Source organism: Bombyx mandarina, chromosome 23 (genome assembly GCF_030267445.1).
Source record: "Bombyx mandarina strain Sakado chromosome 23, ASM3026744v2".
Classification (NCBI taxonomy): domain Eukaryota; kingdom Metazoa; phylum Arthropoda; class Insecta; order Lepidoptera; family Bombycidae; genus Bombyx; species Bombyx mandarina.
Window position 1 is genome coordinate 3,865,441 of NC_143229.1, and position 25,356 is coordinate 3,890,796.

The following is a 25,356-nucleotide window of genomic DNA, read 5'->3' on the forward strand; positions in this document are numbered from 1 at the left end:
AAAGTTTTAAAATAAATATGAAAATGCTCGGAATTAAATAAAAATAACAATTTTGTTTTTCCTTTGATGTCCCTTCCATCGGACGGATTCCTTTTGTTTGTTTTAACTTTATTATAGACAAAAGTTTAGGTATTTTATTCATCGATTCTGGCACTACGAAGTCTGCCGGGTCAGCTAGTCTTCAATAAAATTTGATTAAATCACATATTTATTATAATTTTTTTTTATTGCCCTTGTAGGCAGAAGAGCATACGGCCCATCTGATGGTGAGTGGTTACCGTCGCCCATGGACTTCAGCAATGCCAGGGGCAGAGCCAAGCTGCTGCCTACCGCTATTATAACTACATTGATAATTAGTATATAGTTATACATAGAGCAAACCAAAGCTAATAAAGGCGTGTTATATAGTAACTTTGATGTAATTAAATTTAGAGATTCCTTTTATTTTGTAGAATGTTAAAATTTTTTGATTTAGGTAAATTAATTATATTACGATTTTACTTTGCAATTCTTTCTGCTCTTTATGAAGTCCGATCTTTACGCTATGTGGGCTGCCCACTCTCAGTTCAACTGGTTAATCCTGTGGCATGTGTGTGTGGAGAACACATTTTTTAATTTACTGAACCCGTCGTCGTCGTTTGAAGTCGACGTGGCCTAAAGGATAAGACGTCCGGTGCATTCGTATGTAGTGATGCACCGGTGTTCGAATCCCGCAGGCGGGTACCAATTTTTCTAATGAAATACGTACTCAACAAATGTTCACGATTGACTTCCACGGTGAAGGAATAACATCGTGCAATAAAAATCAAACCCGCAAAATTATAATTTGCGTAATCACTGGTGGTAGGACCTCTTGTGAGTCCACACGGGTAGGTACCACCGCCCTGCCTATTTCTGCCGTGAAGCAGTAATGCGTTTCGGTTTGAAGGGTGGGGTAGCCGTTGTAACTATACTGAGACCTTAGAACTTATTTCTCAATGTGGGTGGCGCATTTACGTCGTAGATGTCTATGGGCTCCAGTAACCACTTAACAACAGGTGGGCTGTGAGCTCCTCCACCCATCTAAACAATAAAATAAAAAAACCCTACCCAGCCGAGTTGTATACACCTGCTGACCTCTCGAAGTTGGGCTTATCTAATCGGATTGCCTCTCGTATACATTTGTTTAACTAAAGGTAATGTATCCCAATATATCAACTTGTTTTAAATTATTATTATGTTTAAATTGTGGTTAAATTTGTTTTAAGCAATTATTCTATTATCTTTATCCCATCTCGTTTCATTTAGTTTGTTTCATTTGATTACTGTCTCGAACTTCGCCTCATTTCATCCTTAACATTTTTCACTGTATAATTTTTGTTAAATTAACGGATTAGGCTCTATCGTCTATAACAGGGGTGGGCAAATACTTTAAAGCGCGGGCCAAAATGAAATTTTCAAAATGTCTCCCGGGCCGGAGGACTATACCGCATATGCTTTGCACAAGCGGATGTTTTGGATGGAGTTTTTTCCCTGCCAATTTTTTTTTGACAAAAACACTAAGTATCATTTCAATTTGAATAAAATATGTCACGTAATTTTTAAAGAAATATTTTTATAAATAAATGCCTATTAGATAAACCAGTCAATGAAACATTTTATTTTGTTACTTATTTATGTCTTAATGATACAAATTATTTTATATTGACACATAGTTATTACAATTTAACATTTATATTGCATTTCGTAAATATAATAGTAAATAGAATTCAAAAAAGAAAAGAAAAACATCAAACGGTAAAATAAATATTTAAAGTTAATGCGAAACGTGAAATCTCGAATGTTCATCTGACATTATTGTTTAACAAATTCTGCTTCAGAAAACGGCTTACATAACTTAGCAATTTTGTGTGCGACAACATAACTTGCTTTTGTTGTAGATTTCTCTATATTACGTTGTTTGGTAAATATATTTTGTTGCTTATTCAAGTTTTTTGCTAAGTTTTCTGCTACAGTTTGAAGTTCTTTTAATGAATGTGATGCATATTTTGGATGTTTTGTTGTAAAGTGCCTGTTTAAATTGTATTCTTTAAAAACAGCAATTGTTTCCTGACAAACTAAACAAATTGCTTTCTTATTTATGTTTGTAAAAAGATATTTTACCGTCCAAGCTTCATTGAAGTTTCTGCATTCCAAATCAACTTTTCTTTTTTTAGATTGACTCATTTTACAAAGGTCTACAAACCTATAATTTAATTAATACAATAAAATAAAACCAATGTTTTAAAATTTTACTTACAAAAAGTCCACTTTTTCAATTTTATATTTGCAAACTAATATTAGACTCGAACAAAAAAGAGTATGCGATCAGTACTAAATCAAAATTAACAATACACGTGGTGCGACCTGTCGTCCCTCGAAAAGTGAGAGGAGTGCAGCATATGCCGTACTCACAGGCATTTCGAACCTAGCGCGATCTCCTTTGTGTTTGACGAAAAAACCGCCCTGAGAGCGATCGTCGCGAGCGACCCGTGTGAAACACACGAGGATTGTTTCAAGCTCACGACATCGTCCACACTAGTGTAGTTAGCCGACCGCCCATTTTATTATGACTATTATATATACAGTACGCACACTAATAATGCTGATGTCAACAAAATCTCATAAAAGAGTTTAAAAAAATTGATGTGCGGAATTTTTCAACGAGCCGGATAAAATTAGCAAAAGGGCCGGATCCGGCCCGCGGGCCGGCTTTTGCCCACCCCTGGTCTATAACCTTTGCTTGTCCTATTGGAAAGTGGAACTGCTTTTTTTTAAAAGGGATTTCATGACCTGGTAATTAAGACTTTTAGGTGAAGTCTTATTTTAATTTTAATGAAAAGTTTTTTAAATGAAAATTGATGTTTTGAAATTAAATGAAGTTGATTAATATGAAACATGGCATGAAATGAAATGAGGTGAGATAATATGGGATGAAATATAATCTCAGTAAAATGTTGGTCATTTACTGAGACTTTTTCATTGGGCCTTTTGGAGGATACCGAGAAGTTACGTTCAGCGGCTTTGTTTCATTTTTCCACATTTGTGCACTTTCACATATAGCAAATTTAATAAACCACCGTTATTGCAAAGGACAAACCCGAAATCCATACAAACTTGGGCCTGGCGTTACAGTGCTAGAATTTGGGCATAAGTTACAATACCTAAGAAGGTTTCATGAGCCCAATTTTCAGGTCTCCCAGCAATGGCCAAATTGGTAAAATCAGACAATGTTTACATTTTAGGTTTTTTTTTTTTTTTTTTATTGCCCTTGTAGGCAGATGAGCATACGGCCCACCTGATGGTGAGTGGTTACCGTCGCCCATGGACTTCAGCAATGCCAAGGGCAGAGCCAAGCCGCTGCCTATCGCTTAATACTCTCCACAAGCCTCTTTTAAAGGTTATGTTTATTGTTCGAGATATTTTAATAAAAACGATATTTTTGAGGCTATTTCCTACTAAAGATGAGTAATTTTTTACGAAACCTGTTGCAGCAACAGGTTGCTTTAAAATAAAAATGGAACCTGTTACGAGAAATCGCGCGTTAGGTTGTTTACGAAAACGAACGAAAGCCAAAAATTAAAAACAACGTAATGCGAAACGCGCTGCGCACGAAATGATTTTTTTAAGGGATTTTATGACCTGGTAACTAAGACCTTTAGGTCAGTCTTATTTTAATTTTAATGAAAACTTTTTTATATGAAAAACTATATTTATATGATAGCTTTTTTATATAAAATATAAATCATTACGTGCTCCCATATTATCTCATCACATTTCATTTCATTTTAGTTCATGCCTTTTTTATTTTTATTTTTTATTGCTTAGATACCCATCGACGAGCTCACAGCCCACCTGATGTTAAGTGGTTACTGGAGCTCATAGACATCTACGACGTAAATGCGCCACCCACCTTGAGATATAAGTTCTAAGGTCTCAGTATAGTTACAACGGCTGCCCCGCCCTTCAAACTGAAACGCATTACTGCTTTACGGCAAAATCCAAAATATCTTCAGTTGGCAACATTAAAGATAACATAACACGATTTGATACATTTGTGTTTTTCTATGGCATAGTCACATTAATATAAAAATGCAAAACTACCCTTTCATGCTATATTTAATGTTGTCAGTTGTAGATATTTTGAATTGCCGCCATTTTAAGTAGTTGTGTCACGATTCGATGGCCATACTCTATTTACATTGATTAAAATACCTATAAAAACAGTCATTTATCCTAAAGCAAAAGAGTATTAATTATTTTTTACACTTGATTTCCACTAAATCGATCCTATTTTATGGATGTTCTAATTCTAATCCGCACGTTTGTGGAGCTAGTTACGTATATTGAAATAAGTGTTGCAGATGTTTACAAAGATTGTTTAAAACAAAAAATTGAATTCAACTTATTTTCTACACTTGGCCATTGTCAATGAAGCTAAGATTTTAATAGGTTAATCAAGCAAAATAGACGAATTTTTTGGTACATATCCCATTCGTGTAACGCTTAGGCCCAAAATGGGGTTTCTCCTTTAAACCTGAAGAAGCAAAATAAACACAGACAAAATAAAACAAATTACACAATTTCACTCCTCGCATTCCCGCCAAAAAGTCAGTGGAAACTGTAAATAATTTAACCCACCTTCTGCATTAACTTCCTGTTTTTAAATGTTTTATCTATCTGTGTTTTATCTCATGACTTAAAGGTCTTAGAGACCAGGTCATTAAATCCCATAAAAAAAGTATCTAACCTCAAATAAAGGCAAGGCATCATCGAAATAAATAAATTTTACATTTATACTCATAATATTTCGATATTGAATTACTATACATTTTTAAATATGGATGGATTTGAAGTAAGAAATTATAATACCAAAAAGGTAAAATTCGCTTTTATTTGGGTCGAAAAATTATACTTTGTGTTTGTTATTAAGCGGCTCAAATTTTAACAGGGCAAAGGATTATTTGCTACAAAACAGTTTAATCAAGGAGATGTAATTCTTGAAGAGGATCCCTTGGTTTCTTGTCAATTCGCTTGGAATGCGGCGTATAGATATCTTGCTTGTGATAATTGTATGAGGTAAGGTAGTAGGTACGAAGCATACACGAAGAAGGACCTTTTACATACAATGTACTTGGATAAGTACAGTATTTAAAACCACCCACCTTTATAAATCAACCTTTGTCCATAAAAAAATTCCAGTAATTCTGCAAATGTTAAAGCTTATATTGTTAAAGTATTTATTAGTGTTATGTTTAATTCATAGATATATTATAATTAAATCGGTATTTATTCAATATTTGGTAAATACTAGTTTATATGACAATTAGTAAAGATTAGGGATAAAGGACTAAGTCCAAAAAATATTTTGATTGGTAATGATTGATTTCTACTTTTACAGGCCGCTAGAAACCCCAGAACAGAATGTGAGACGTTTATCATGCAAACCAGATATAGTTTTACCACATTCAGACTGTTACGAGACAAATTTAGAGAACTTGACAGGTTGCAGCCAATGTGAAGTTTTGTATTGTTCGGATGCTTGTAGACAACGAGCCTATGACACCTACCATAGAATTCTGTGTCATGATACAGCAGATGCTCAGCATCCTATTATGATTCTCCTAGAAGCCTGGAAGTGAGTAAACTTAAAGAATATACAATTAATTTTTAATTGGAAATCTTGGCTCATAGCTTGTATTCAAAATGCTACCTGGCGTTAATGGAGGTGATAGATGTCACAAAATGAAAGATACATTCCACTTTTACACACAAGGTTGTATTGCCAATTGAGGTTGTTTACCTTCCAAATTGGAATGTCACCTACTTAAAAGAAAAGCAGGCTGATGATACCTACCCTACACAATGATACTAAAATTTAACTATCTTTAGTGTAAAGAAGTGTTAATTAGTTCATTACATTTGAATGCTAATCACTGAAGACTAGACATTAACATTATAAATGTAGCCACCCATATTGAGACATGAATTCTAAGTCATAGGTTTTCAGGACAAAATACAATTAAAACTATTATAGTAAATGTCACATTTTTTTATTATCATAATATTCTTTCATCGGCACATTATTCAGAAGTCAACTAAGAACATCTTAGTCATCTGTGACTTGTAACTGCAAAGTATTTGAAACGAGAGAAACTATAATATAGTTTTAAACATGTTTATGACTTACCAAAAGTAATGAAAATACTGCTATGAAAATATTTTCAGACAGATGCATTACCCTCCTGAAACAACAAATATAATGCTGCTTGTAAGAATACTGGCATTTATACAGCAGAGCTCAGATCCCCAAGCAGCAGCATTGAAATTCAAACAGTTCTGCCATAGAACAGTCAATGAAGATGCAGAATTAGTACACAAGCTACTCGGAGAACAGTTCACTAGTCAATTGGAAACATTGCGAGAACTTACCAGTAATGTTATTAATGGTGAATACATTCAGGAGGTATTAGATTTTATAAACTACAAAGTTTATCATCAAGTTAACATATTTGTTCCATTGGGTCTCTTAAAAATGACCAAAGAATTTCTCACCCGTCTATCCAATAATTTAAAAATATTTGGTCTTGAATTCCACATAGTAATTTTGATATGGAGATAGAGTCATTCAACTATTTTTGTTTTTAGTTAATTTATATTTTAATGCAAAGAGTGAAAGTTACCATTGAAATTTTGAAACCAATTTCTTCTTTTTCAGTTCCTCTCACCAGAAGGTTTTTGCTCTCTAATGGCGCTGATAGGTACAAATGGCCAAGGTATAGGTACAAGTCCTCTATCAATGTGGGTAAATGCCGTACTAGAGCTCACCATGTCAGATGATGAAAGGCAGCAGTTGGACTTGTTTATAGACAAACTTTATGAGTATGTTCAGGATGGTAAGTAACATTTAAAATACAATTTTGACTAGTATTTTATTGTACTAAATGTGGAGCTTGTGATTCAACTTGCATTAATTGTTCACCAAAGCCTATAAATATCTGTCAGTGATGGCTAATTGTATGCTCATTTAAATTAGTAAAAAATATAGAAAAAAAAAATACAAATTTTTGGAATATTCTGAAACATTTCATCATCATTATCATTATTTCGTCTTATATTGACTATGGGTTAGACTTGTATTGGTGGGTAGATATTAAAAAAAAACTATTTCTTACCTTTAGTGAGTCACCATTTCGGCATGAATTGAAACTCAACAATCCAGCTTCAAAAAAATCTGTCTAGTTAATTTTGTGATCCTTAAAAAACATTAACAAATAAATAGACACAAAATATAAAAATAAATGGTTATTTGGGATAAGTTACATTTAGCTTGTTTTGATAAATATCTTTAATGTTCATAAATACAGTTAGTTTAATTGCTTCATAGTATTTTTTTATATTTAAATATTTTATTGAGTGCAGGCTAAATTTATTTCACTATAATACAGAATTTTATCTCATTGGTACCATTAAATCAATGTAATGTATATTTGTTGCAGAATCCGGAACTTTCCTAAACACAGAAGGATCAGGCCTATATCAGTTACAAAGTGCTTGTAATCACAGTTGTGCTCCAAATGCTGAGTCCTCATTTCCGTATGGCAATCATAGAATTCAATTAAAAGCTGTAAAGCCAATAATGCCCGGAGAAGAGATATGTATAAGTTATTTAGATGAATGTGCTCTGAGAAGATCGCGTCATTCTAGGCAAAAGGTAAGCAAAAGGTATTGTTGTAATTTGGTAGTAAAGTAGGTCTGGCAGCCTGTTGTATTGGCAAATCAGGATAGGATTTGATTTTACATTAGTAGCCACAGAGATATATCATGTAAGATATTCCGAGCATATTAATGAACTTGGTTTGTACTAAAACCATAAAGCCCAATGGGCTTAATAGATATGTTGCTTATTGTACTCGAAAGTTATATGATTACAATTTTGATTAATTCTTGGGTTAGTATAATTTTTTTCCAAATACTTAAATATAGTTTTTATAATTAAATCAAACTTGATAAAGTTATACATTTACATGTATTAGGGAATGTTGTTAATTTTTCGATGAATAATTGTTAATTTGCATTTTTAAATATGAGCATAAAATGAATCCTAGTAGGTGAGTTTGTACATAAAATGGTTATAAAACATGATTTGGAGGATAGCTGATTTTTCAATGTAATTTAGACTTTGACTTCACATTTTAAGATGGACAATGTTGTTGAAGGTGTGATGTTAATAATACCTGCATGATATTTACTAATAATTTTTGAAGTCGTGGCCTAAAGGATAAGACGTCCGGTGCATTCGTATCTAGCGATGCAACGGTGTTCGAATCCCGCCGATGTACCAATTTTTCCAATGAAATACGCACTTCACAAATGTTCACGATGGACTTCCACGGTGAAGGAATAACATTGTGTAATAAAAATTAAACCTGCAAAATTATAATTTGCGTAATTACTGGTGGTAGGACCTCTTGGGAGTCCGCACGGATAGGTACCACCACCCTGCCTATTTCTGCCGTGAAACAGTAATGCGTTTCGGTTTGAAGGGTGGGGCAGCCGTTGTAACTATACTAAGACCTTAGAACTTCTATCTCAAGGTGGGTGGCGTATTTACATTGTAGATGTCTATGGGATCCAGTAACCACTTAACACCAGGTGGGCTGTGAGCTCGTCCACCCATTTAAGCAAATGATATAATATTTTTTCTTCATTAGGAACTAGCTCAAAATTATCTGTTCGTATGCTGGTGTGATCGTTGCACAACTGAAGCATCTCAGCCAGACTGCACCAGCGAAGAGGATATGAGCGAAGACGAAATAGACGCGGATGACTGATGTTCTAATTTGCTCGCCTTTTGTTTGTTAGGCATTTGAGCAATAAACTCTGGTCTTTGGCCATGAAAAAGTGAACAGACAATATAGTTAATTAGTTGTGTGAACTTCTCTGTAGTACCAATTGTAAAGTGAAATATTTAGTGTTTTATAGTTGCTAATGTATGTTATAATTTAGTGAAAACATTATAGGGCTTCATTATTATTATTATTATTATTACGGAGTTTGGTTTATAAAGCCACATCTGAGCCGTCCACAATCCATACAAGAAAACCCACATTTCAAGTATATAAGCGTAACATCATATTAGTTTGTTTTCTTTTTCGTTAAAATATTTAAGGGTCCGGTCCCAGGAAGTTGCTATAAAGAGCCCTTCCTTTCCATCAGCCGGCATATTAAGAATTTAATAAAACTCAATGCAATGAATGAACAAATCAATGTCTTTCAAAATATGGTATTTATTTGATTGGAAGACCTCAGCACCTAGCAATAAAGTGATTTAAATACTTTTTCTATATAAAAAATTGCCAAAAAACTACCTAAGGATAATAACGGTCAATCAAATAATAAAATATAGCATGATGTATTTAAATGGCTCATGGAACCCGATTTAGGGGATCTATTGGATCTAGAAATATAAGAATAGTGCTACAAGTGAATAATACCATTAATATTAAGAATGAAAAGGTAATTAAATTATTAATAAGAGGTCATTGACCACCCCCCTTTTCTCTATCTCTTTCTCTTTCTATTACATATGCGTGTGTGCATGCGTGCTAGTGTCGAGATTTGAGTGTGTCGAAACTGCCTAATTTATACTCCTAATTTTTAAAAAGTACTTTTTTATACAATGCTTAATTGCTTTTTTTTTTTTTTTTTTTTTTTTTTTTTTTTTTTTTTTTTTTTTTTTTTTTTTTTTTTTTTTATTGCTTAGATGGGTGGACGAGCTCACAGCCCACCTGATGTTAAGTGGTTACTGGAGCCCATAGACATCCACAACGTAAATGCGCCACCCACCTTGAGATACAAGTTCTAAGGTCTCAAGTATAGTAACGACGGCTGCCCCACCCTTCAAACCGAAACGCATTACTGCTTCACGGCAGAAATAGGCAGGGTGGTGGTACCCACCCGCGCGGACTCACAAGAGGTCCTACCACCAGTAATTACGCAAATTATAATTTTGCGGGTTTCATTTTTATTACACGATGTTATTCCTTCACCGTGGAAGTCAATCGTGAACATTTGTTGAGTACGTATTTCATTTGAAAAATTGGTACCCGCCTGCGGGATTCGAACACCGGTGCATCGCTCAACACGAATGCACCGGACGTCTTATCCGTTAGGCCACGACGACTACTAATGCTTATGTTTATAAACAAATAAGTAATTATATTAAGCAATTCATTGTAAATAATTAGATATTTATGAGTAATTTATATACTAACTAAACATGTTATTGAAACTGAATAAGGATACCTTTATTACTAAACTCCATTCCTGATGGGGGCTCTCCGACTATAGATGGTTTTTTTTGTCTACGAATTTTTACATGCGGTTATCGAATGCTATGTTCAGACTGGTCACGTTATTCGGCGCGTAGTGAATGTATGTGTTCTTAAAATGATTTTAAACTTGAATAAAAATATTTTAAAAGCTTTATTTTCAAATAAATAACGAATCCTTTTTATAGTCGTTTGTAAGAACTCTAGTTTATTCTTGAATGTAGGTTTTATGTATGCCAAGAACACGAACGATATACATAATAATATGTCTTTGATTAATGGTACAATTTCTGTATAGTAAAATTACAACTCCTTAAAATTAGTTATAAGTACACCTGTTGGTCTTATATGTAGATAAAATGTTCAGGTTATTCCTTTTTTTAGTTATTATTCTAGATATCTGTAGATTTAGTGTTATTATTCTATAAGAAACTGATGATACAAATATAAATCGAATTTTATTAAATTGGCCTAAACTGTATAACTTATATATAATTATATTGATTAATCATGTTAATACGTAGTTAATTCAGTAGACACGTATATATATTTCAATGTTATTAGTAAATGAAATAAAATTTCATTTCATTACGAAATGCGACAAATAAGTCAATTTGTATATGAAAAATAATATGAATATTTATTGTAGTATATTTAGTATGTATACGTTATGTGTAAAAGTGCATGATTAGTAATTATAGATAAATTTATGATCTTGTATTTCAAATCGGCAATCGGTTTTTATTTAAATAGGTGCATAGCGAAATCTCAAAGAAAGTACCGTTCTTCTGGAATTACTCCACTTCACTATAGCAACACTTATCATTTAAATACTAAATATGGAGTGTAGGAGTATGGAGTACCATTTCAGTGTATTAAAAGTGTTTGCTAAAAGTCAGCTGAGTCAATTAAGATGGCGCCATGGTAGCAAGTGGAAAGATTTTAAAAACAGCGCCAAAAACTGCCAAACTTCACTTCAATCCAACTTCACTTTGTTTAAAACTGCTACATTCATATCATTCCTACACTAGCGCCATTTCGGCGAGTCTTCCAATAATAACTTGTTGTGTACGGTCAGCATATAAAGGAAAAAAACAAAAAAAAAAACAAAATGTGTGCAATTCACACGTGGTAGAAGTGAAACCTTCCAAAATTAAAATACAATTATCCTAAACGTCTTAAGTATATGTAAAATTTTGTCATTAGTAAATAATTGTAAGGTAGCGCCATCTGTGAATTGATATTTTAATTTCACGTATAATCCTAAATTAAAATTCACTACAAGAGCTTTCATACACACGTTATTTTTAAAAAATCTAACAGATGGCGCTGTATTAAATAGTATGTATATTTGTCTCATTCTTTGCTGGCTTCATCCTACACATTTTTGTATTTGTGTCTCTTACCTGTCGTTTTTTCCGTTGCATCCGGTTTGAAATCACAACGATTCTAAAGAAGTTTTCACTTCAAAAACTATTTTTGTTTTTTACAATATAGCACATTCAAAACACGCCAGTTAAGTGCCACTCACCTCTATCTACTCCTACGGCATGGTGTAATTTAGGTACTTCGCAGAATATGTTTGTTTAGCACGTCATCACACCTTTCTTGCTTAAAATAGAAGCAAAATATTTTGTCGTTCTCAACAATTGATCGTTCTTTTGGAACGAAGTCCCTTATGGGACGATGCGGAGGGGTATCCTAACCGGGAAAAAACGTCCGTAACGTAAGATTTTTATTAGTAATGTATACAGTGTACGACTTAACTTTGTAATAACGTACAAAAAATAACATACTTTTTTTTATTATTCATTGACCATGTTCTCAGAGCGTTCGTTTGCGCAATACACTAAGGGTCAATTCCCACTGAAAGAGCAGCGGCGCGCAGCGGCCGTAAGAGCAAGTGACTGAGCGCGGCGCCGCGAGAGGCAGCGCGGCATCCCGAGGCGCCGCAATGAGCCTCCGCGTGGTAGCTTTGAAAACTAGTGTGCGATCTACTTCACTCAAGGAAAGTTGTGTGGCAATAAATATGGTGGATTTGGATTTATGTATCATAGCACTGGCTGTAGAAGAAGAACAAGATACCCTCTAATAAAATGACGCGAAATGCGCAAGCGGCAGGGCGGGCGGGTATGAAATGGTCGCTCGCGCGCAGCCACGAGTCTGTCAGCTGCACCGCGGTCGGCCGCACGTCAGCTAGCTGCGCCTCTTTTGACTAGTCGGTAGAAGACTCGTGCAGCCTCGCGACGCCACGCTACCCCTCCTTTGCCTTTAAATGACTATGAACTTTTTAATCACGTAGATAAGATTCAAAATAGTTTGTAATATTTTGCCTCAAAAAGACGCTGCCGGCCGCTGCTCTTTCAGTGGGAATTGACCCTAACTCTTATGCAAACAACCGTGATTGAAGTGTACCACAATAAGTTCGCGCGTTACCGAATGACCGTGGGTTGTTGTGAAACCTCCAGTTTTATTTTCTTTATACCTCGAATAGAACTTAAAATTAATATTTTTATAATAAGGAGCTTCGTTCCTATCCGGTGTCCCACGACACCACACATCTTTTTTCATTTATTAACGACTTCGTCACCATGGCGACAGTACCGAAGATTTTAATTTTGTTGTACGAGGTCCGATAGAATTTGAGGGTGCCACTTGACGGACTTCAAGTCGTCTGCATCTGGCGCAAATTTTTGAAATGTGCAATTAAAAAGATTGTCGGGACGATACATGCTGCTTACAATTGGACTCTTTTTCAACATGTCCCCTATACAATATGGTGCTCCTTATCTTTACCCTCCACTTTACAGCGAGAAAAAGTGCGATACTTTTTTCTTAAATCGGAATCGCGTCCTGAAATCGCCCACATAACGCGTTTTCAAGTAATACGTATGGTTTTAAGTTTTGTACACTTTTTAAGTCATTTTACTTTCGTAACGTAACTCCCTGAACGTAATTAAAATTAATTTCACACTTAAATCTCGCATTTGTTATTTTGATGATTTTTTCTACGTTCTATTTATCACATTCATATACATTTGCTACGATTCTTTAACTCTGAAGTACAACGATATATTCTAATAAGTCAGAGATATCATTGTTGGAAAATGTGTTTTAAAAGTATATATTAAATTATTCCAATGTTGATATATACTAGTGTATTGTGCCAAATATATAAGATAGAAGAACAACGAAAATATTTATTGTGGTAGAAAATTTAGATATTGTTGTAAAATAGAGTTTACTTTTGTTTGTCAAAGGCTTCTCTGTATTCGATCTCTTTGAATGGAGAATATTCAATTATGCTCTGAAAAAGGAATCGAAATTCCTACCTCTGAAAAATATTTGTTTCTCTAAACTAAGTTAACGAATTGTTTTTAATATTGTGTATGCTTGTTACGTATTGAAGTTTATGATAATAAATATTTTTTTGTTTAATTTAAAACCGTTTTTTCCTGGTTTCTCAAAGCTAATTACAAAAATTAGATTAAAAAACAAGTGTGGCATTCGGGGACGGGCATGCGCTTATTCACAAACACCACACAAGCGCAACGTGTGAATGTGTTAAACGCGAGCTACATGGTAGGTGGAGTGAGGGGTGTTAGGTTTTATTTTTGTTACGGAATTTCTTGATTCGGTCGCCGCGCTCAAAGCTCGCGATACAAGCTATGGAATAGCTTAACAATTAATAAAAACAAAGCAATTCTTTTTTATTGCTTAGATATGTGGACAAGCTCACGGTCGGTCTGGTGTTAAGTGGTAACTAGAACCCATAGACATCAACCACGTCAATGCCGCTGTCCACCTTGAGACATGAGTTTTAAATCTCAGTTTTTACAGTACAACGGCAAACCCCACCTGGTACTTACACCTACCCGTGTGGAATCATAAGACGTCGTTTTTTATTACACGATGTTATTCTTTCATCGTGGAATTCAGTCGTGAACATTTTTTGAGTACGTATGTCATTAGAAAAATTGGTATCTGCCTGCGGGATTAGAAACACATCGCTTGATACGAATACACCAAGCGTGTGATACTTTAGGCCACGATGACTTTCAAAAGTTAGTTAAACTTACGTTAAAAGATTCCGTTAGATCAAAGAGAGACAGGTCAGGATTTTAAAAGCAGGCATTCATAATATTAATTGTTGATATCCTAAAAAAAATCGTTTTGGTAACGTCTGGAGCCAGAGTTCGCTTACGTTCCCAACTTTCATGCGATAGAACGTCACTTCCTCTCCCGATTATATAGTTTTGTAAATTAGTACTAGCAGATTTATAGCATTGATATTTGTTGCTTGTAATTTATTAACATTGATATTTGTACTACGGATTTTTCTTATTGCTTAGATGGGTTGACGAGCTCACAGCCCACCTGTTGGATAAGTGGTTACTGGAGCCCATAGACATCTACCACGTAAATGCGCCACTCACCTTGAGATATGAAATCTAAGTTCTCAGTATAGCTAAAACGGCTGCCTCACCCTTCAGACCGAAACGCATTACTGCTTCACGGCAGAAATAGGCAGGGTGGTGGTACCTACCCGCACGGACTCATAAGAGGTCCTACTACCAGTAAAAATTTTTTCAATAAATAAAAATTTTGAAGCCACAACCCGTTTTCCAAGGTTTTTTCCGTCTATAACTTCAAATTGAACGAAAGCCCCTAACATAATTTGTCGCAATGAAAACTACACAGAGTACTGTTTCTTAGTAGGTGTTACAGACAGTACTGTATATAAAAGACGAATGTGTTAAAACTTAAAATGTGAATGTGTGTGTTTATAGCCCACCGCTTTATGACACCTGGAAGTATATAGTCCAGTGGACCGTCCATGTACCAGTCTAAATGAGTCCTAAGCGGCTATCGGCGCCGACATTGTCTCCATCAACGGCTGTAATCATTTACAATTATATCGACGCTTGAAAGGCTACTTAGCGGCAATGCGTGAACTTTACAGTAAACTAATTTAAAGTTGAAATACCTGAAAAAAATTCTATTTTAACGAATCTAGCTGTAGGATTGAAATGATTTTAATAGACCTAGAAATATAAATTTTTTGCGCATCGAATATGGTTATTGCCTATCATTTATGTATAAAGCAGTTATTGTCGCTTAGTCACGTTTGCCTTTCAAGCGTCGATATGATCCGTCTTCATCGGAAACAAAAGAATAGCAATCTTAAGCTTGTAGGACTATTTCTAAGATTGAATTTGTCGTATGTACTAATGTGTTTGTTTAATACTCGTAATGTGAAGCGAAAAACGTTTCTTTGACATTCAAATATCACGAAACCTGGTATTCGGCTTAAAGGAATATTAATTTTCTTTCCGTTCGTCGTCACATGTTCCAAAATTACACGAATAAGAAAGTTTTCGGTTTCATAAGATTTCTGAAAGCGTATTCATTATTTTAATGATCATCTTGAAAGAGGCCGTGTACATAATAATTTTAATTTTCGCCAGTCGTTCGGTTCGCGAAAAGGAAATTTACTAATGAACATCGTTTCAAAGTTCTCTTTTAGTAAAAGTAACGGTCATTCATAAAAGGTAATGTTGAAATTCAGAAGAAAGGACTGTGCGCGGAGATAATTTAGCAAAAATATTTTTTATTTGATTAATTCGGAAAGATCTAGTAAGGCTGCCTTTTTATCGATCTAGACTGATTTAAATGAAATTTTGTTAAATTCAATCAATACATTGAACACACACGAATTGGTTATCAAGTGTGATATAGAAAGTCGTCGTGGCCTAAAGAATTAGACGTCCGGTGCATTCGGATCTAGCGATGCACCGAGGTTCGAATCCCGCAGGCGGGTACCAATTTTTCTAATGAAATACGTACTTAATTGACGATTGACGATTGACTTCCACGGTGAAGGAATAACATCGTGTAATAAAAATCAAACCCGCAAAATTATAATTTGCGTAATTACTGGTGGTAGGATCTCTTGTGAGTCCGCACGGGTAGGTACCACACCACGGCCCCGTCTATTTCTGCCGAGAAGCAGTAATGCGTTTCGATTTGAAGGGTGGGGCAGCCGTTGTAACTATACTGAGACCTTAGAACTTATATCTCAAGGTGGGTGGCGCATTTACGTCGTAGATGTCTATGGGCTCCAGTAACCACTTAATATCAGGCGGGCTGTGAGCTCGTCCACCCATCTAAGCAATAAAAAAAAAGATAATTCATATTATTTACATACTTGTAATTTGTTTATGGGTTCATGATCTATACTAATATATTATATATTAATATTATAAAGAGGAAAGATTTGTTTGTTTGTTTGTTTCGAATAAGCTCCGAAACTACTGGACCGATTTGAAAAATTATTTTTCCATTAGAAGCCGACATTGTCCCTGATGAACATAGGCTACTTTTTTTTTTTTTTTGGTTTTTATGTGTGTTTTAATGTTTCCGAAGCGAAGCGAGGGCGGGTCGTTAGTATGTCATATAGATACTGTATTTTTTTAATTTATTTTTATTCCTGGTTTATATCAGCATTACGTAACGAGTAGGTGAGCTCACGGGTCTCAAACCTGCCGAAGTTGCTAACACTGACCCTAGCAAGTAGATCCGTGGTCGTCAAACTGCGGCCGGCGGCCGAGCAAACAATTTTAGTAGAAATAAAAAAGACTGATATAATATTTATCATCTTTTTCATTACAGATACGTTTTCACGCCTATTCCCAATTAATAAGCTACACCCACGTTGCACAAATAATAATTATAATTGATTTATTTCAGGGACAATCACCTTTTGACACTTGTAATGAAATACGTCAATTTACTGGTGGTCAACTAAACGGTCCAAATATGTGTGACCTGCAGTGATACCTCACATTGTCCCATGTAGCCCTTGACTAGAATAGTGTGACGACCACTGAAGTAGATACTGCTAGGACGTATTATTAGTCCACATGCAGAAGTACCACCATCCTTTTATATATAATGTTTTTGGGACGGAAGAAGTCTATCGCCGTATCACCCCGTGTAGCTGTTGAGTGATGTATGTAGGAGTTTGAGGCCGCTAAACAATCCCTTAGTTGTTTTTTCACCCGAACACCTTGACGTCATGCGGAGACAATATTGAGGTCGCAGGGATGGGATGCGCTAGCTCATACAAACTAATGCTACCGCTCCACGCAAAATTTCACCGGCAGTCGTTAATTATCTCCATTGACGATCTGTCCTGAGAATAGAATAACACATCACCATCCTGCTTATTTATGCCGTGAAGAAGCCATGCATTAAATTCTAGTTTGAACAGTGAATTAGCCGTTAGGCATTACCGCTTTGCTTTCACGTGTCAATATTGTTAGGGCATTTACGCTGTATTGTTTATCGACTCCATTAAAAACTTATCATGGATAAAACACTTAATAACTAAAAACTTAATTACATTTTATTCGTAAATTCGTCTAACCATCGACAACAATGATAAAAACAAGTATGTAACAATTTAAGTGACAATAATGACACTGTGTATCAAGGGTATTTTTACAATTATTTTTTCCTACCTATTCGATAGTAGTCTAAAGGACTCTACCTGAGAGAATTTGCTAACACTAGCCCTGGCAAAAGCAGTGCTTTGCAGAATATATCACCGAATCGGAATCGCGACCCACTGAGAAGATCCGGCGAGAAACTGAGTGGGTTATTAATATTTGCATTAACGGAGTTTTTGTGATTTTTCAACTAAAGAAGAGGCTTCGTAAAGTATAATTTAACTTAAACAAGTAGACTGCTTTCTATCGAAATACTCAGTTCGTTTGGCTCTTGATTAATTTGTAAGTTCAAGAGTATCCAAGTCGGGCGTGGACCAGGATCTGAGAGCTAACTACAGTTAATTATGATTGAGAGGTGAACAGTGTTCGGCAGCCGCGGTTAATTGTGAATTGACGAAATTATTCTTGTTTGTTGTCGGGCCTCGTCTTGCGTAGGTACTCTGAATTATTAATCTGACTCGAATTTTGCGATAAACGAGAATTGTTTGCGTCTGGGTTCGGAGTCGTGGTAAGATGGATGTATTTATTGTTGAGGTGAAGAAGTATTTATTATTGATATTCATTTGTTTTTAATGTCGGTCGGATAATGTCACATGAATTTAGTCAATTGTTATTGAGAAGGTCGGGTATGTGACTGCGGCCTTCACAATATAGAAGCACGGCTCGCCTCGTTGGCTTGGTGATTACATACGAATTACGGATGGGACGTTTGGAGTTCAGGGTCCGCTTGTACTTGTTCATGTCTCATATGTCCTTTCGGTACCCATAACACGAAAAAATCTTAGCTTGGGCTGTTCAAAATGTAACTTCGGTCTACATTTATTTATAACATTTTTAAAAACTTTCGTTCTTAGTGGAATCCACACTAGTTGTACGTGCTGGTGGTAGGACCTGTTGTAAGTCCGCACGGGTAGGTACCACCACCCTGCCTATTTCGGCCCTGAAGCAGTAATGCGTTTCGGTTTGAAGGGTGGGGCAGCCGTTGTAACTATACTGAGACCTTAGACCTCATATCTAAAGGTGGGTGGCGGCATTTACGTTGTAGATGTCTATGGGTTTCGGTAATCACTTAACACCAGGTCGGCTGTGAGCTCGTCCAACCATCTACGCAATAAATAAATAAACTTATTTCCTCGGTTTTTCGGCGTGTTTGCTATTATGAGTAGCAGCTGAAGGTCGTGTTGTTTGGCCACCTGAATTGATAACAACAATCTGTATTTCTGTGTAACCAGCACGTGTGGTTGCCTTAAGCGTGCGGCAGAAATTATTGCTAAGTAATTAAATTTATATTAAGGTCAACGAACTTCGCGTAATTATGTCTGTGAGCCACTTAATAGGCTACATCTAAGTAATCGTTACAAATATATTTCAGACCCTCAAAGTCCCTAGGCATAGAGCGAATGCGATAATAATGTGTTATATTATTAAACTGTTTATTCTCGCTAACGTTTCGAATAAATGGGCAATTTCATTTTATGTACGCAGTCTAAAGACGAATAAGTCTCACCGGGGAATACAAGGTGAAACATAAAGTAAAGCTTCGAAAAACTAACAAAGATATGATGGACGAAGAACAGTGGAATACTGACAGGTAGAGCCCTAGAGAGCTGACGGAGCCTAGCCCAGTGCAAACATTCACGTTCGCCGTATTTCAAACGATGTCTATCCTTTAAAAAGGGAGGAGAAAATTATCTCGTGAATAAATTATATTTTTCTCCCCTTTATGAAGACATTCGAAGTGCATTTTCGTTTTTTTTGTTCTTGTTTTTTTTTTTTTTGTTTGACTTAGATCAAAGGCGTCGCAGGAATTCGGGCTGCGGCTTCGTGACCCCGCGAAAATAAAAACGAATAAAGAATTTAATATGACTCGGGACGTCGATGTCTTGGGATAATAACGTTAAAGTGCTTTAGAATGTTTCCCGGGCGAAGAAATGTTTGTTTTGAAAATTAAATTTTCCTTTTGTGGGATTTCTTCGTTTAACGTGCTTTATTGTTCGAGCAATCCGTGAGGTGTTCTGAACTTAGCCAAGATATGTTCAGCTGCAAGTTTACGATTGTTACGTTAATAAAATTTAGAAAGAGAAAACAGTTAAATATATTTTGCACTATACTTTAGGTATTAACTAGTGTAGTTCTACATCATTTACGTAACATGAAGTTATAACTGCTTCACGGCAGAAATAGTTAGGGCGGTGGTACCTACCCGCGCGGACTCAAAAGAGGTCCTACTACCAGCAGTAATTACGCAAATTATAATTTTGCAGGTTTGAGTTTTATTACACGACGTTATTCCTTCACCGTGGTAGTCAATCGTAAACATTTGTTGAGTACGTATATCATTAGAAAAATTGGCACCCGCCTGAGATTCGAACACCGGTGCATCGCTCAACACGTGTGCACCGGACGTCTTATCTTTTAGGTCACGACGACTTCAAAATCTATGTATAAATTTCTATCGAGATTTCGACTACAAATCGTCGAGCGAATCTTAAGCGTCGTTTTTTCATTCGGCACCAAATGACATTAATTAAGCACCACAAAAAGACGCTTCGAGTTGCATTCGCTTCACGTTTCCCGTTCGCCGAAATTCGATAGAGACCATCGAGCGGTTTCTATTAGACGGCCAGATTTAAATTAAAATCATCCCCTTTGCGACGACGGGGTATTTAATTGTGATCCGTCCGTGGATATTGGTGTTCTGATCGGGTTGCGTATAATTGGCGAATTTCATACTCAAATGCCTTTGTCGTCTGTTATTGAGTTACTTGAGCGTTCTTCGGGCGAAACGAGATATTGCTTTGTTGATAAAAAAAGAGTTTTAATGCGGTTTACAGATGAGTAATGATGTTTTATTTTGTGGAATTACTTTTTTGTTATTGTATTAATGGTAAGATCAGTTTAATAGTTCTTTAGCACAGCTCTGTACTGAAAAAGTATCTAATCTTATTAACTATCAAAGTTGATTCAAGTATGTATTCGATTTAGCTCAGCTAATATGATTGAATTGTTGTATTATTGCGGTGTGTTCTTTTTTTTTACTAAATTCTATTGTCAAATTTACATTGTCTTTTTTAGTTCTTTTGTTTATTTTTGCTTTAGTAAAGTGTACGATTATCCAAGCTGAATCGTCTGAGTTAATAAGTCACAGTTTACATGAAAGTGTTCTCGCGTCTTTCTACTCAGAGGTGGTCTCTGTTCAGTATCAGTGTTACTCAGATGTTAGCAACTCTCTCACCTAGCTGAACTCTTGAGTTCGCCTCCTCCTCGCCCCGGGGAAACTGGGAAAGCCATTCTTTAATGCCAAAAAAAAAAATTAATAATCTGCATAGTCTTACTGCTACGTGGTTAGCAGCAAAAACAGCCGGATGGTGGTATACTTATATGTTGCGTTGTGGTAAATGAGAGTGGACTGTATTTATTGTTTTTGATACAGGTATTTATTAGTCGTTGGTATCTATCCGCACGGATAATTCGCCTCACCACCTGCAGAAATAGAAAACAAAACTTTAAGGGTATATCTACAATTGATTAGTGCCAAGAGGTATAACAACATCGAGCGAATCACTAAATTATCATACGACTAGCTGACCCGGCAGACTTCATAGTGCCTCAATCGATAAACAAAAGACCGAAACTATTGTATAAAATAAACCTAAAACAAACAAAAGGAATTTTGATATTTATCTACCTTTTAAACCTTCTCTGGACTTCTAAGAATAATTCAAGACCAAAATTAGCCAAATCGGTCCAGCCGTTCTCGAGTTTTAGCGAGACTAACGAAGAGCAATTCATTTTTATGTATATAGATTTAAATGTTCAGTGGCATGTTAGTCGAAATTCCCTTATTCATCGTACGCCTATTTAGTTTGTACGGCTAACGTCATTTTCAGCGAACTGCCTACGGATTCCACTAAAACCGAATGAATGCCTTCTACACATATCCTATAGCGACTCTAGTGATTGAATCGGCCTTCATACGTAATACCTTGATTGGATAGACACATCGAAGTTACATATTAGAAGATTATGTTATATATGCTGAGATATTGCGTGATTACCTAAACGTTTAAAAATACTCATTATCTAAATATGCTGAAAGCGTTTCAAGTTTGTATGGATATATTTGTATATTTTTTTATAAGCTGTACGTATGTATCTAAGCTGACGAGCTCAGCAAGAGTTTTGGTGTTTTTGTTCCGCAAGCTATTCATCAAAACAATATTTTTTTGTAAGGCAAACATATATATCGTCACCCCATAAGCTTGAAAAAAACGATTTAGTTTTAACTAATTTGGTTATTTTTTTAATGAGAGTAGACATAAAACCTATCGCATGGCCAGTTATAAAAAAAAAAAAAAAACAAAAAAAAAAGAACAAAAATAATAATAATGCGCGTTGTACACGCACACGCCGCTTGTTTTTTCACCTAAATATTTTTATGGATTTTTACTACTTTTCTATTAAATTAAAAACTCTTACTGACGATCATACTCGTCGTTGCGCGAGTGGTATACGCAGTTTTGTGAATAAACAATTTAGAAGAGTGCCGTCAAGTCGTCACGCCGGCCGCCGTCATTACGCGTTGTCCAGCAGTCACGTCCGTTGAATTCTGCAGCTTGTAAGAAGCTAGCGACGGGTCGGCAGGTACGTCTACTTCTCATAGCCTAGCCTCGGCTTGCCCCTCTTTTTGTTCATATTTTAGCGATACTCGCCCCCGCAGAGACTTCCAAAATATAGAACCAGCGCATCGCCATGGTGAAAATTTGTAAAGAGTTTTTCCCACTATAATTGGTGTCCGATGCACTTCGCTAGTCTAAACAAATCTACCTTTGTGACATGCATTTATACAAAATTGCATTTTAATTCGACAATTCATTTTCATTTCGACAATTTATTTTGATTTCGACAATTCATTTTCATTTCAATTCATTTCAAAATTTTAGGCAGCGGCTTGGCTCTGCCCCTGTCACTCCTGACGTCCATGAGCGACGGTAACCACTCACCATCAGGTGGGCCGTATGCTCGTCTGCCTGCAAAGGCTATGGTTCAAAAGATAAAAATCTCTGCAACAGTTTGTCAACTATTGCGCTTTCATTTGTACATATAAATAAGGTGACATTTATCATATAACTTCTTGTCAATTCACTGATGTTCTGATTGGGTCATTACTTTGTTGGTAGTTAAATAAATAATATTTCAAACATTGAATCCGTAGCGATAGTCTATAGAACAGAAGATATACCCTATGACAGATGTCTGAATCGCGCTTACGAAATTTTCAAGATAAGCTTACGTGACGTATGCAAATTTTGAATAATAATAATATTTTATTATACATTTCGATCCTCGTCAATGTTACGCGCTCGGAAGAAAATTTTCCTATTGTCGTTTCCCCAAAAAAACAAGCATTATCGGTTAACTTGCCAATCAACAAAAATGAACATAATTGTGGTACTGTAGATACTAGGTGACACCTGATTAAATTTTCAAATCATTATGCCTTATATTTCCAAAAAATATATAAATGAATACCATAATAGTGTGCGTATTTAAATGGCGTTAATGCTCTCTTCACTGGTGTACAATGATAAGTAATCTATTGAAATTTGAAGACGTCAATAACTACAATGAATCAATCTATATATAGAGCATGTGAATAGATCAATTTGCATGATAATAGGCCTAATGCGAACAATAGATATTGTAGAATTAGGACCGATCAAGCCTGAAGTTTGTTATGTGGTACTAGTTAGATAATAATGTCTATAGTTAATACGGTTTGAAATCAAACAATACGAACTATCAAAGTACGTTGCGGTTTTTAGTTGGCAATATGATATTTGGACAATAGATTTGCATTTGTGTATTTCGTTCTAGCGTTAAGAGCAGCAACCCACTGAGTTTCTGGCCGGATCTTCTCAGTGGGTCGCGTTTCCGATCCGGTGGTAGATTCTGCGAAGTACGGCTCTTGCTAGGGTCAGTGTTAGACTACTCCGGTTTGAGTGCCGTGAGCTCACTTACACGTCAAGGAGAAGCTGAAAGGCTATCAGCATAGGTAGGAAAAAAAAGAGAAAATAGTTTCGTTCTGATTTCCTGTATCCTGTATTGAAACCTTAGAACTCATATTTCAAAGTGGGTGGTGGTATTTACGTTGTAGATGTCTATGGGCTCCGGTAACTACTTAGCACCAGTACGTGAGCTCGTCTATCCGTATAAGCAATAAAAAAAATGACTTTCCTGGTCAGCTCGTCATAAACAAATTGAATAAAAATCCGTTTTCTTAGCAGGAAATCCATTATTCTCGTTTACGGGTTTTATAAGATTTTCAATTCCGCTCCACCTAAACCAAACTAATTACAGACACGTTGAGTTCCCCGAGAGGCTCGGACTCTGTCGTTTGTCGAACAAAAAAACCCAGCCCGTAGAACACTCAACCTACATTCCGTCTCTCTTGTTTTTATTCGTCCAACTGCGAGTAAAGTGATGAGATGGCAACGTTGCCTCCGTTTTCAATCTACGGTCAGAATTTTACTGGAAACATTTTTCGTAAATTGTTTTTGTGTAATACGTTTTTTTTTCTACCGCAAATATGCATGCATCTGAATTGGAATGTATTATGTCTGTTTTTAAACTTTTAAAGATCCAAAATATTGTAGAAGAGTCCTAAATATTAAAACATTCACGAATATAGGTAGATACGATTGCTCACCATATAAGCATTTCTGTAGCCATCTAGTTATTCCAATATACAGCTAAGATTTTAAAGTTGAGTAATATAGAATTTCACAGTATTAAACTAATACCCGTTTTGTAGATTTATTATAGTTTGTTGTATGTTTTGGAACGAAGTTCGTTATGGGTCGATGTGGAGGGGTACCCTAACCGGGAAAAAACGTCCGTAACGTAAGATTTTTTATTTGTAATGCCCACAGTGTACGATCACTTTGTAATAACGTACAAAAAGTAACATATTTTTTTATCATTCATTGACCACGATCTCAGAGCGTTCGTTTGCGCAATACACTAACTCTTATGGAAACAACCGTGAATGAAGTGTACCACAATAAGTTTGCACGTTACCGAACGACCGTGGGTTGTTGCGAAACCTCCAGTTTTATTTTCTTTATACCTCGAATAGAACCTATAATTAATGTTTTTATAATAAGGAACTTCGTTCCTATGCGATGTCCCACGACACCACACATCTTTTTTTAAAATGCAAATATGTTAGAAGGCAAACTAAAACCATTAAGGGTACGACCACAAAAGACGTATGTTATCATTTAAAAATTGAGGCCAACGTAATCCGTCCGTTACTCTTTCTGTGATTATACGGGTCTGAGCAAGATTGATGACCAACCGACTGATGGCCGGACTTGGTCCTAAATCCATGGATTATGAGGCATAAATAGCAATTCATGGTTGTCCCTAAAACGAACTAGAACATTTATTTAACTCAGCATTTTGAGACAGTCGGTCGGTAATGAATTATA

General features: G+C 35.7%; 1 protein-coding gene and 1 long non-coding RNA gene across 2 annotated transcripts; both read left to right on the forward strand.

Moving 5' to 3' along the window:
- Nucleotides 1–3,112: 3,112 nt before the first annotated feature.
- On the forward strand, nucleotides 3,113–4,157 carry LOC149500122 (uncharacterized). Its single transcript, XR_016325239.1, has 2 exons — nucleotides 3,113–3,263; nucleotides 3,419–4,157. It is a non-coding gene; the product is annotated as an uncharacterized LOC149500122 (long non-coding RNA).
- A 585-nt stretch (nucleotides 4,158–4,742) lies between these two features.
- On the forward strand, nucleotides 4,743–9,422 carry Smyd5 (SET and MYND domain containing, class 5). Its single transcript, XM_028185137.2, has 7 exons — nucleotides 4,743–4,897; nucleotides 4,970–5,097; nucleotides 5,420–5,656; nucleotides 6,247–6,484; nucleotides 6,737–6,914; nucleotides 7,518–7,732; nucleotides 8,733–9,422. The coding sequence occupies exons 1-7, from the start codon at nucleotides 4,859–4,861 to the stop codon at nucleotides 8,850–8,852; spliced, it is 1,155 nt and encodes a 384-aa protein (XP_028040938.2). The 5' UTR covers nucleotides 4,743–4,858; the 3' UTR covers nucleotides 8,853–9,422.
- The last annotated feature ends 15,934 nt before the right edge of the window (nucleotides 9,423–25,356 follow it).